The sequence below is a fragment of the Chionomys nivalis genome, chromosome 16, assembly GCF_950005125.1.
Source record: "Chionomys nivalis chromosome 16, mChiNiv1.1, whole genome shotgun sequence".
In the NCBI taxonomy this organism is placed as follows: Eukaryota; Metazoa; Chordata; class Mammalia; order Rodentia; family Cricetidae; genus Chionomys; species Chionomys nivalis.
The window spans coordinates 49,257,502-49,271,124 of NC_080101.1; the positions used below are offsets into that span (position 1 = coordinate 49,257,502).

At 38.9% G+C, this 13,623-nt stretch overlaps 1 protein-coding gene across 3 annotated transcripts in view; it reads left to right on the plus strand.

Moving 5' to 3' along the window:
• C16H8orf34 (chromosome 16 C8orf34 homolog) overlaps positions 1-13,623 on the plus strand; it is a 371,793-nt gene that overhangs the window by 331,248 nt on the left and 26,922 nt on the right. For all 3 annotated transcript variants that reach the window (XM_057790534.1, XM_057790535.1, XM_057790536.1), the window contains one exon: positions 8,613-8,660. In XM_057790534.1, coding sequence (XP_057646517.1) covers positions 8,613-8,660 — 48 coding nt within the window. The remainder of the gene's footprint in view (positions 1-8,612; positions 8,661-13,623) is intronic.

A 13,623-nucleotide genomic window follows, 5' to 3' on the forward strand; every position in this document is an offset into this window, starting at 1 on the left:
TGGATGAAACTGTTCATTTGAAGTTATTCTCAGAATGGCCAGAGATCTAATGCTTCTTCTTGGTAGAAACTTTTGATTGGTTTCTTTCCCTTAGTTTTATCCATATATCTTACCTTTAGTATAGTTTTGCTTACCTAGGATTTGGTGACTATAAAATAAGTGTAGTCAGTTTTAAATGTTTGTCTCTGCATTGTATTCGGATGTAATTTTTTTCTTGCTGCTTCTTAGACATAAAACTGAATGCTCTCCCTATCTTTTGCCATCAGAAGGTCCCTGATTCTGCCATTTTGCATTATTCAGAATAGTTGCAATCTTTGTCTTTCTATACTCTAGCCACACTCTCTGCCACTTTCTCCATTAAGTTAAAAATGTATGTTTCTTGTAATAGTGCTCATTCATTCAATGATAACCTTGGGATGAATCAGGTGCCCGGCCTGGTATTCTGTGCTGTCAATGGTATGAGAGTCAGTGGGTGTTCTTCTGGGAGACAAAGACCATTTCTGTCCATATGACATGAGGAAGCCATATGGCCAAGCAGACATATCTACTCTGAGCTTCACCATGTATGTGCTAGGTACCAAGATCCCAGGGTCCTTGCCCAAATGACCCCAAGCCTGCTTTGAAGAACTGTCCTTAGTTTATAACTCCTACAACTGAATTCTAGACCTAAGAAATAAAGAAGCAGCTGCTAGAGTATATGAAGTAGCTTTGGGTAAGGCAGGCAGGCACAGCCACTGCTTTGGGGTGCAGAGTAGAGTATTGAGAAAAGGGGCAGGGATGGGGAGTGGAGTGAGCAATTCTAATTGTTGTTGGGGTTTCTGTCCTGCCTGGTTCCTGCAGTCATTAAGTCCCAAAGAAATCACACAGAGGTCTACATTAATCCTAAACTGATTGGAAAATTAGCTCATGCTTTTTATTAACTCTTATAACTTACATTAGTCCATTATTCTTATCTTTGTTAGCCACATGGCTCAGTACCTTTTTCAGTGGCGTAGTCACATCTTGCTTTTTCTGTATCTGTATAGGACTGCAGAAGGAGCTTCCTTCTTCCCAGAATTCTCTTGTTCTCATTGACCCATGTCTACTTCCTGTCTGGTTGTCCTGCCTCTACTTCCTTCTTGGCTACTGGCCAATAAGTGTTTATTAAAAATATAATAAGAATATAGACCATGGTCCCACACCCTCTAACTGCTCTATCTATTCTACAGAGTGGTTCAGAACTTCAATTTCAAATATTCCAGTAATCCCAAACCTGAAGCTGCCTAAGTATGCCTGACTGTTAGGGCACACTTCATACAACAAGTCTTAACAATGTGGCCCTTGCTTAATATTTTGTCCTAGGCGTCATAATTGTCGAGGTCTGATCTTAGGTGGAGTAGAGTCTACTTTAGAAGAATACTACTCAGCTATAAAAACAAAGTGAAATTAGGAAATTCACAGATAAATGGGTCGCATGATATTACAAATAATTTTTCTGAGTATTCACTCAGAAATAATCCAGATCCTAAATGACAAATTAGATGTATCAACAATTTATATTTTAATCATCAAAAATTCCAACACAGCAAACGGGAAAAGTTTCTGACAATAAGTAATAAAGGTGAGAGGGGCAGGAGAGCCATGAAACATGTAACAGGGCCAAGTGTGAAAAGGTGGTAACACAAATGTACAGGGTCCGTGAACTCCACCCAGAACAAACGATGGCAGACCTAAGCCTTAAGGAGAATGAAATACTACTGAGTGACACTGGGTGAAAGGCACGCAATGTCTGAAAGCAGCTTGAGGAAAGAAAGGTCATAGGCAGAGGGAAGTAGATGGAGAGGCAAAAGTATGACTGCCAGAGCCTGTGGGGTGTTGTCTGTCACTAGAGAACTGAGAGATTTGTAAGCAGAAATGTCTCTGTGATTGGAGACAGTATTGCTAAGGATGCTTTTACATCCCAAGTCAGGCACTGTTATTTCTTCCTTCTGATCATTTGTTTCTTTCAAGCTCTGAAATTCCCCATTTTATTAAGTATCTATTTAACATTAGTCAACCTTCCATTTATCCTTGAACTGAGTCTTTTAAGACTTTGTTGTATTACAAAAACCTGAGAATGGTCCCCATAGACTCCTATAATTGAATGCTTGGGGAGTGGCATTAGGAGATGTGGCCTTGTTGGAGTAGATGTGGCCTTATTGGAAGAAGTGTGTCACTGGGGTCTCAAATGCTAAAGTCAGGCCCAATGTCACTAACTCTTCTTGTTGTCTGCTAATCCTGATGTAGAACTTTCTGTTCCTTTTCCAGCACCATGTCTATCTGACAACATGCTTCCTACAATGATGACAATGGATATTAAGTAATGCAGATGTACCTAAAATATGAAATTGATCTTTTCACTGTTAAATGCAGAGAGAAATCAGAAATAGACATTAAAATAGCAAATATAAAAGTAGGTTTCTATGTAGATGTTAATAGAAAATTATGTTTTAAGTTCAGAGAAATGCCTGATGATATTATGTACCTGAAATATCAACCACAATTGAAAGTGAGAACAACACAGTTGAGAACACTAGAGACAGGAGCCCTTGGTGTTTTAAGAGATTTTGTATCTCATATATCAGTTTTCCTCCTCATAAACATTTGAGTCTCAGTTGAGGAAACTAGCCACATTGCCATTTGGCCCTTTTGCAAGGCATAGATTAATGTAATTTGAAAAGAATACATTGTGTGTTTGGTTTGAATGATGAGGTTCACATTCATATTTTACTGACCTCAGAGAGTTTATCCAGATACTTTGCAGATTTCAAAGTGACATCTATTGATTTTTTTAAAACCCTAATGAAAGAGAATTTAAAGGCTTAATGATTTCAAACAGTAAAAATTTAAATTGCCAACTGGTTTTTATGAGGTCAGTGTTATAATTAGGTTACCACAAGATTAAATTAGAACTCTGAGAATGTTCTTCACTCTTCTGGAAATATGACTGACATTTACCACTTTCCATAGACTGAAGAATTGGGGACATGATCACAGAAACAATACCACTAATAAGCAGAGCTTGACAATATCTCATTCTAATGCTGTAAGGGTTGCACTTGGGTCTCTCAATTTTGCCTACAAATTATAGCTTGACATCAGGAATAAATTTATGTGTATTTAAAGATATAGTTTGGTATCAGAAATACATTTCTGTTTGTTGTGAAATTAAGTATATATACAGAAAAGTCACTTGGATCACATACTTGTCTTAGTTAACACTGAGAGAAAACCACAGAGGATGAGAACTTGGCTTTTACCAGATAACTGTGCCTCAGCAGGTGAGATCCTGCACATAACCCCAATCTCATCATAGACAAGTATGACCCTTTTAGCACATAGCTTTCCAATGTACACACCTGTGGGCTCTTTAGCTGACCTTTGGCACCCTTGGGGAGTCAGGTATTTCTTTCCACCCTTCACTGTAAACACCTCTGTCTCTGAACCAGCGTGCCTGCTAAAATGTACAGGACAGTTTGCCTGAGACATGACTGCTTTTTTTCTATCTTCCCTTTCGCTTTATTTGTTTAGTTTCTTGCTTCAAGTTCTCCATTCTCCACCTAGATGATCTTCTTTGCCTATTTTTAATGCTTCCTACTTTACCTAAAATTCTGACTGTTTAAAAAGGCCTCCTTCTTAATTTTTTTTATTTTTTTAATTTCAACTTGAAACTTACATTGTTCCCTCCTAACTTGGGGGAAATGTTTCAGTTCAAAGAAAATAGCTGTAAAAATGTGTCACACCTCCCCATGCTGCCCGTTCCCTGATCTAACAATCATTTGTGAAGGTCACCAAGGTCACCACGCCCACAAATATTTATAGCTTTGCCCGCCCACTTTTGTTTTACGTGACATTGAAGAAAATCGGAGCATTAAAGTGCTTTCCCCTCCTTGAGTAGTCACTTTTGAGAAAATAGGAACAATGAAATATTTTAAATCACTCAAAAGTGAACATTCTTAATAATAGCCATTATTCTCATAATTACCACCACTCATTTTCATTTTTACTAAATGAACTCTTGAACATGACATCCAAGTCTTGGAAGAGAAGTGTAAATTATTTTTATTTGAATTTAGAAATTGGTCATTTGCACAGACGTCGACTATGTGTTGCCCTCCTTAAAACTTTCAATTTGTTTTTGTCACACACACATGCAAAGGTTCTGCCTGCGTGTACATATGTGCATGCGATGCCATAGCAGAGAAGAGAAGAGGGTCCCAGATGCCCTGCGACTAGAGTTTCAGGTGGTAACTTGTGCATGCTGGGGATTGGTCCCAAGTCCTCCGTGAGAGTACACGTACTCTTAACCACTGTGAGTTATCTATCTCTTCAGTACCTGTGTCCCCCACCCCCAGACAGGGTTTCTCTGTAGCTTTGGAGCCTGTCCTGGAACTAGCTCTTGTAGACCAGGCTGGCCTCGAACTCACAGAGATCCGCCTGCCTCTGCCTCCCGAGTGCTGAGATTAAAGGCGTGCGCCACCACCGCTCTGCTGTTTTGTGCATTCTTAAAGGTAATTTGATCATGCCTAAAGTTATTCCTTCCCAGAACAGACATCTTGCTACACTAGTAACCATTAAAATCCGAATGAATCGCCCTTGCTGTGTCCTGAGATCACCACTGTTTTTAGTTAGTGTGTTTGTTTTGTTTCTTGTTTTTGTCTGTTAAGGTATATTCTCTTATATTTTTGGTTGTGAGCCTAGCCTTTAACGGCTGAGCCATCTCTCCAGCCCTAAGGTATATTCTCTAGAGGATACAGGGGTCATCCATGGGAAAAGGTGGTATGAGATTACATCTAGAATTATGAGCACATTTTCCAGATATAATTTTCACACATAATATGAAAGATCACTGGGAGAAACTTAACCAGAAGCAGCATCTGTTCAAATATGGAAGCGTAAAAAACAACCAAGTTCAACTTATTGAATGTACCAGTGGGACTTCAACACCCCATGAGCTCGCCAAAGCCCCCTAGATGGAGACCTTTCCACTGGTCAGAACATGCAACATGGTGTTTGCCTTGAGCAGTAGTAGCTGCTGCCCCCAGGGTTTGCTAATTTCAAAAAGCTGTATTTCAGTCTCCACACCTCCTGTGAAAATGGTGTACTCACCTGTCTGATGAAGCCGTTGGAAAGCAGAATATCAACCCTGGCCCCATCTCTACTATGCAAACTTGTCCTAGGAAATTAGTAGCCTACACACAGCTGGTAGCTGTCTGACAACACACATACAACACATATTACAGAGCCTGGGACTTTTTCTCGGTGCTTCTTCTTGTCCTTCTCATGGCTTCTTGGGTTTATTCTGTTGTGTTTTAAACAAGATTTTCATTATTTCTCAGACCGCCTCCTTATTCAGCTTCATTAATAAGGTAATCGATGAAGTCTTCAAGACTAACTGGGAAAGCAATCTCAGGCATGACTCTGCCTCGTGCCCTCAGTGCACAGGCAGTGACAGCAGCAGTTCCCAGCGCTTCATCTTGCTCAGTAGCTGCCTAGTGAAGGAGTGAAAGCCGCCATGTTTTTTCTTCTTAGCTTCTTCCTGTGGCAGCTTGACATTACATGTGTCAAAGAACTTCTGTTCTTAATCCTAATTGAGTCTGTCTGTTCTCCCATGGTAAACTTTTGATAACGGAGGTAAGTTTTGTTCAACTATTTGGCCTAACACCTACAACTGTGACTCCCATTAAGTACTTGATAACTAGTTGGAATAAGCAATGATGACATTTTATGTTCTGCTTGGGTTTAGGAAGACCTTGGCCAATCCCATTGACTTCCTCTTCTTCTGTGAGTGGCAAATAACTCAGGAACTTCTTAAGAGGGTGCTCTGTGCTAGCATTCTTACTTAATTTTATTTCAATAGGGTGAGAAACAACAAGAAGATTTCAGTGAAGTAGGTCATGAAACTTTCTTTGAAGGAAATTAGTACCAGAGAAACCTTCAACATGCACCAATGTAAATGGCCCCAGTGAGAGAGCCAATCTGTATTTTGTCTAATAATTAGTAAGAGATGAAGAAAATATACTTATTGAGTGAGGCAAGAGATGTATATGAGAGTTAAAATGCAAATAGAATTAAAAAGGTAAATACTAGGGTATTACTTATTACTGAAGATTTTTTATTGTAAAAATCAAAGACGGTGGCAAAGGCTAACCTTCCTAACAGCTTATGTGATCTAGCCCCCTGTCAACTTTCTCTGTGTTTGCAATGCATTTTCTCATGCATATTTAACACATTTCTTGCCTCAACCATGATTATATTAGAAATTCAAGATAAGTGAAACCATGTTTCAGGAAATATCTTCTCGTATTTTGTTTTAAAGGCATAGTTTCGGTATACCCACCCTTCCTCTCCTTCAATGTCCCTTTCTTTCTCTTTTCTATCATTTTTACCCTCTTTGTTTTTCAAGGGAAATTGCATTTGGTTATTTTTTGATTGCATTCTAAGAGGTGATTACCAAAATATTATGCTATTTGGTTGCCTTAATATTTAAAATACTAGTCTTTAATGATAAGAGAATGTGATAAGAAATGGTTAGATTTGTGCTATGAAAATGTTCTCTTTCCTTAGTGCCCCTGGGAGGGCGGAAGATGCATCCTTTGAAAGCCTACTGAAGAAGCTGTGACAGACATATGGAGCCCAATCCTTCACTGGGTTCTTTCCTAAGATTCAGAGGACCTACCTCTGGTCTTTGCCTCTGTTCACTTGGCCACGAGCACATTTGTAATCCTCTCTTCCGAGTGCTCCTTTCCCTGTATTATCAATTAGAGACTTTAATGTTATGAACTGTCCTCTCTATGGCATTGTTGCTATCACTTGCTTTTGTTTTTGCTTGTTTGTCGTTTGAGACAGGGTTTCTCTGTGGAACTCTGACTGTTCTGGAACTACCTCTGGCTTCGAACTCACAGAGAGCCATCTGCCTCTGCCTCCTGAGTGCTGGGATTAAAGGCGCTATCCTATCTTTTTGACTGTTTTATATCTTGAAATATTCTTCAAACTTAGAAGCATTCAGAGACTTTTAAGCTGTAGTATATTGATTTTTTGTGTGACATACTAGTGGAAATCATAATTTAAGAAGAAATATTACCATACTGATTTGTACCATTTCAATTTTCAAAAATATCAGTCTATTACCCCTAAGTTAAATTTTGTTTTGATACAAGAGTGTGACCTTTATTCCCCAGATTCTATTGTTCAGAATGTTGTAGGAGGAGCTGTGGGCTGTGTCCTGCCACCCAGCTAGCTTATACCCCAAAATTACCACACAGAAATGTATTAATTAAATTACCGTCTGGCCCATTATCTCTAGCCTCTTATTGGCTAACTCTCACATCTTGATTTAACCCATCTCCATTAATGTATATCACCACTTGACTGTGGCTTACTGGCATGAGTCTAACCAGCATCCGTATAGGGCAGGAGAACCATGGCGTCTGCCGCACTGCTCTTCTTCCCAGAATTCTGTTCTTTCTACTCCACCTATCAGTTCTGCCCTATCAACTAGACCAAGGCAGTTTCTTTAATAACCAATGAAATCAAAACAAATATAGAAGGGCCTCCAACACCATCAGAACATGCAAAGACAACCTTCAAAAGCCAGCCTCCAACCTAAGAAAAGTCCCACTGTCAAAATTAAAATAAATTTAATTTTTAATGATAAATTCTTTTTAATCATAGTGAGGTAGTATAGTATCAGACTAACTGCAGCCCCAGTGGTTCTTTGTTTAGCTCCTGGGTTCATTTATTTCTCTCTGATCCTCCTACTTCAATTTTTCAACATGTCAAATTGGCCTGAGGATGTATTGTACTTAAATTTTACTAAGAAAGAAACAAACAGACATGCAAACCACAGCAATCCAATGAGATAACATATATGAGGGACCTTGAAAATCAAAAAAAAAAAAAAAAACCTGTGACAACCTTTTTAATCCTCATTCACAGTTATTTACCTATCGTTAAAAATATCATGTCCTAGACTTTATCAACTCATCACAGAATGTACTTCCAAGTTTTTAGAGGGCCATGCTATGCAGTCAAGAAATATAATTTATCCAAACCAACAGCTTGACTGATCGTTTAGAATATATTTAATTTGATGCGTCACATTTTAATGATCTCAGACTCTCTGGTTACTAGTGTTTAAACATAAATTAGCAAAAGACACAAGCGACTGGCCACTAAGCACAGGCCTGTACAGCTGGAAGGACTAAAGGGAAAGATAAAATAATCACACATTTGTTCTCTTTTCATACAATGGCCTTAGGTCCAGATGTTAGGTCCTCATGAAAATTTCTATCACATGGAATTAGTGGTTTCATCTAATTTTAAGAACATAGAAAGTTAATAATGAAAAACTGAGTAAACATGCCTAGTATTCTCCTCTAATATCAAATAAGCTTCACTGACTATTTGTTTACTTGAACTGAAATGTACTCATAAGATGTGTCTTTGTCTGGAAAGGAATGCTATCTCCCCCAGAGAATCTGAGCTTGTCACAGACATCACTTGCACAGCCAAGGCAGATCTCATTGCCCTCTACAATGGTGCATTGTTCTTCCTGTCCCTTTCTGATGTTTCTAACCTCTGTTTGCCTCGAGGGAGAAGACTCCAGTGGAGGACAGTCTTTGAAATCCTACATGGACGAAGTGAGTTTTAAGAGGACCTCACAAATATAACATGCCATCTGTCTATCATGTGAGATGAACCACTCACCTGGGCTTTTCCCATCCATCTCCTGTTCACTGGCCATGTTTAGAAACGTACAATAAATACCGTTATCAAAACTGCTTTTGTTCCTCATTGATAGAGAGGTACTTTCTGTCTAGTTATCCCGACAATGAAGGAGAAAGTCCATGAACCTAGTACTTCCATATGTTTCCATTCACAAACATTTGTTGATCTACTTGTAAACGAGAAGCATATGTTTTGTACTGGAAATGGACAAAACAGAGGAAAGAAAAAAAGGAAAGACACAATTTTATAATAGGTCAGTACTCATTCATGTGACAAATGCCTGTCATGGTGCTATTTACTGTACCTATCAAAATATAAGGCACATTCTTGGAAAATGCCTTAGATTCTTGGGTTTCTTTGTAAAGATACTGAAGAATGTTCTGTGTCAGAGCTTTGCACTGACTGACAGGCATTTGGAACCCCTCAGAATGTGTGCAGAGCCCCTGAGACCTGAAGCAAACCCATGACACTCATTAAGAAAGCCCCGTCTCTGCAGAGAGTGAAGGCAGTTCAGTAATAGGACCTAATTCTTGGACGGAATGCTACTTCTCAACAGGAAATACCTGTTCTGCACCTCTTCCTAATTCAAGAGTCTATTCAAAAGACCTCAGATCTGAGCACACTATGTGGTTCTTATCAGGATGGTGCATGGGTACTGAAATTCTCACTTGCTTCCAAATATCACAAGGAGAGGACTGTGGAATGCACATTCTCTATAGGTTTGCTTATCTATCCAGAGATAATTGAAGCTTTCCAAAAAGCATGGGGAGGAGGAATGATTGACAGGAAAGAAATAGCTAGAAAGATGTAGAGGTTCACAAGCAGCAAAATGAATGGGAAAAACACAGTAGGATTGGAGCACTAACCTTCAATTTACTGAGTTTGATACAAAGACTTAGAATATATTTGAACAACTGATGTTACACACAGGGAAGAAAATATATTTCCCGGAGGCCCACCAATTCCATTTTGGAATTTGTGGTCATGGAAGCTCTTGACCCCAGCCTCACTATTTGTTGGTAAGACTGAAACATAGGCTTCCACAGAAAGGCTGGGGATGCCTCTTCCTTGCTAAGGCGGTGAAAGTAGATTCTGGAGGTTTGTGTGGGCTATGGGTATAGACCAAGAATAGGCTTGTTAGGAGGAGTTTTGTTATTTGTGCCTTCTCATTAGAAGTGCTTTGCAAGGCTTACTGCTCAAGTGCAATCACATCAACACTAGCTGGAATCTTAGGATTCACCCAGAGCCAAGGACTTAGTCTTCTCACTAAGCTTGCTACGGTGTTCATGGTTTATAAATACCCTAAGCTATGGAAAGCAGTTCTCTATCTAGTTCTTTATGGCATGATTTCTAGAGACTGAAATCATGCTTTGTGGGGATCCTTCTCCCCTTCTGTATCCTATAAAAAGAGGAAATATTTATTAATGCGTTGGAGTGTTGTGTATACTCATCTGTTCTCAGTCACGCTTTGCTTGTTTATTGGAAATATAAATCTTTTTAGTTTGTTGGATTCATTACTGACTCTCCGAGTGTGTTTTCAAGTATGTGTGAGTCATTCAGTGTAAATGTTACCTGTCTATCACTATGGTTCATTATTGCATGGGATTTTCATTTTATATTGGTTGATGTTTAGGTGTTAGATATTCACAAATGAATAAATTATGATAACAGTAAAATTGTATAGTCTTTGTTAGTGACTTATGACTTAGTATGGTTTTTTCAAACTTTTATGCGTTTTGTCTTTGGGAAATACGCACTCAACTTCTCCACTGGAACCTTGTTTATAATGTGAGACATCAAATGGAATTCACTTTCTTTTTCTTTTCTTGCTTATACTTTTATTTCATTTTTCTCTTCAGGTTGTAGAATCAGCAAACGCAAAACAAACAAAACAATGACAACAAAAATCCCGACAGTATTCGTGAATATTAAAAGCAGTGGACTAAAAACTGAGCTTGCAAACGTTCGCGTTTATTTAGCACACGCTAAAGTGTAAATAAACTATGCTGTTGATGTCTTAATATATTTAACATTTCTTCTTAAACTTTGAGCAGATCAAAGTCTCTGTTCTTTTGTTTTGTTTCCTCTTGGTGGGATTGTTTTTTTAAATTCATTTATTTGCTTACTTACCTAAATATAGTCATGGGCTGTAACCACATGACGTTAAGCAATTGTGTTGAGATCTAAATAGAAAAGCTGAGGCAAAATAATCTCCCTTAAAATTAAGCCTAAAATTATTCTATATAATAATAGTCTATATAATAATAAGCCTAATATTATTCTACATAGGGTGTTTCTAACATATTATTTTATTCTGGCATTCAGCTTTTTCTTTGGGTAGGGGGAAAAATTGAGATAGGATCTCTTCGTGCAGCCCTGGCTGTCCTGTTACTCACCACGTAGACTAGGTTGGCCTTGAACTCACAAAAATAAGCCTTCCCCTGTCTCCCAAGTGTGGGAATTAAAAGAATATACCATTAGATTCAGCTAGCATTTGGATATTTGAGCAAATAAAAAAAATAAGATACCTTATGAGTCTGCTTTTCCAATCTCCAAAAGAGCTCTGAAACTTAAATTTAACAAATTGCACATTTTCAAACAAGTCACCTGACAATATAGGAATAATTTCAAAATACAAACACTTTATCATTTACTATCATAAGACTATTGCTTACCCAATAAAGTGAATTAAAAACAATTTATCAAATTTAAATATTCTTAAACCTTTTATAAAGACACTAATGGACTTAAAATATCATGTTACCTCGAGGAATAATGTGGAACAAGGACAATGCAATGCCTTGAAATGCCCTAGCTACTGATGGAAGACATGGCGTAGACACAGACAGTGAGCAACCTAAACAGTTAAGAAGCTGCAGAGAACTACAGATTCAAGTCAATCCAGATACAGCGTCTGAAACTTTAGAAAGCAATCACGACTGCACGAAGGTGGTGATGGCCAGATGACAGAATAGCAACAGCACAGGCAGCGTGAACTCACTCCGGGTGACAAGCGGCAGCTTTGCTCTCTCTGAGGGTGCCAGGCAGGAAATACAGCACTGGGAACATGGAGACTTTCCTGGCTCTTGGGCTCGGCTTGCCAAGTGCACCATCTGAAGTGGAGACGGACTGATTTCCGTGCAACACGACTCTGAGTCCTTCTTGCACCCACTCGGGCTTGCCCGGCTTCTTCCGTGTTGCGCTCTGCGAACTTCAATGAAAATGAGCTTCCAGCTATATTTCTGATGGGGAAGGCACGTTTGCTTAAAGAAAGTGACTAATATACATCGTGTTCTTCAGATGTACTGACTTAGGAAAATCAAATTAACTATTATAACTACCATTGTTTGTTCCCTTTAGGGAACTAGACCTTTGCATTATGGTTTGCCAAACAAAATCCTATCGGACCACTGATATTTGAACATTTTTCACATCCGTTGTTAAATGACAGCTCTTAAAAGCTTATATTCACAGCTCTCATAGAAATCCAAGGTGAAGTCGGGACTGGGACGGTATCTCAGTCAGTGAACTGTTTGACTTGTAAGTACAAGGACAGTGCTATCCCTGAATTCATGTTGAAAAGCGAAACAGTTCATTGTGGTAGAGGAAGTTTGTGGCCGCCTGCCTGGGGAGTCAGTGACAAGCTTGACGCCACGGGCCAGCCTAGCCTACTTGGTGAAGTTCAGATCAGAGAGAGACCTTGTCTCAGAATGACAGTGGGCGACACAAGAGGTTGTCCTATCCTTCCTTCCTTACCTTTGTGCACTCTGAGCATACATGTGCCCATGAACGCACACACACATAGAGGAATGCATGCGAAATGAATAAAACCAATAGTTTAATGGGGGAGCAAGTTAGATGTTATGATCCCTCAAAGGAGAATCCATTCACCTAAAAGGACAAACAAGGAATGTTAAAGTGGCATTATAAATAGATGAAAAGTAGAAAAATAAAACCCATTTCCATAGGCTAACAGTCGATTGCATTTGCAACGGATGCAGTTTGTGTCTACATAGAGAAGAAGCATTTGTGGTGTTACTATTTCCTATAGCGTGTATAGTGTGAAATTGCTGATGTCAAAGGACTCAGGCATCCACAGAATCAAGAGACTAGAAGGGAATGCTGGGGAAATGACTAATTTTCCATGGACTAAAATAATCTTTCATTCTTTTCTCTGGGGAAGAAGTCGTCAAGCAGCAAACATTGCACAGCTCAGTGGCATGTTTTCCTGATGCTCAACACAGAAGAGCACACAGGACAGACCAAATTCCAAAAGAGTTTAAATTCATTTTGTTCTTCCTCCTTTTTAAACAATTTATCATATCTTCTATAATTTTGTTATGATTTTTTTCTTTTTTCTCAGAACCTATTCGTTAAAAATTACTGCATGTACTGGCTTTGTGAGAGCCTAGCCTGTTTGGATGTTCACCTTCCTAGACCTGAATGGAGGGAGGAGGACCTCGGACTGCCCACAGGGCAGGGAACCCTGACTGCTCTTTGGACTGGAGAGGGAGGGGGAGGGGAGAGGGGTGTGGAGAGTGGGGGGAAGAGGAGGGAAAAGGGAGGCGGGGAGGAGGCAGAAATTTTTAATTAAAAAAAATTAATAAAAAAAGAAAAAGAAATTGTAGCTCCCAGATTTAGTTAATTTTTTCATTGTTTCTTGCAGTTCTCAAATAATTGGGCTACAGAAACACTATTTACAAAAAAAGAAATTAATGATTTCAGACTAACCGTATGAGACATTTTGTTAACAAGTACTAAAAGGTAGTATTAGCTGTAAAAGTGACTTAGAGAAAATTTTACTTGAGTAGAAGTACATAATTCTTTGCCACTTGAAATCATTTATGAAATATATCTGGGGCAGACTAATTTATT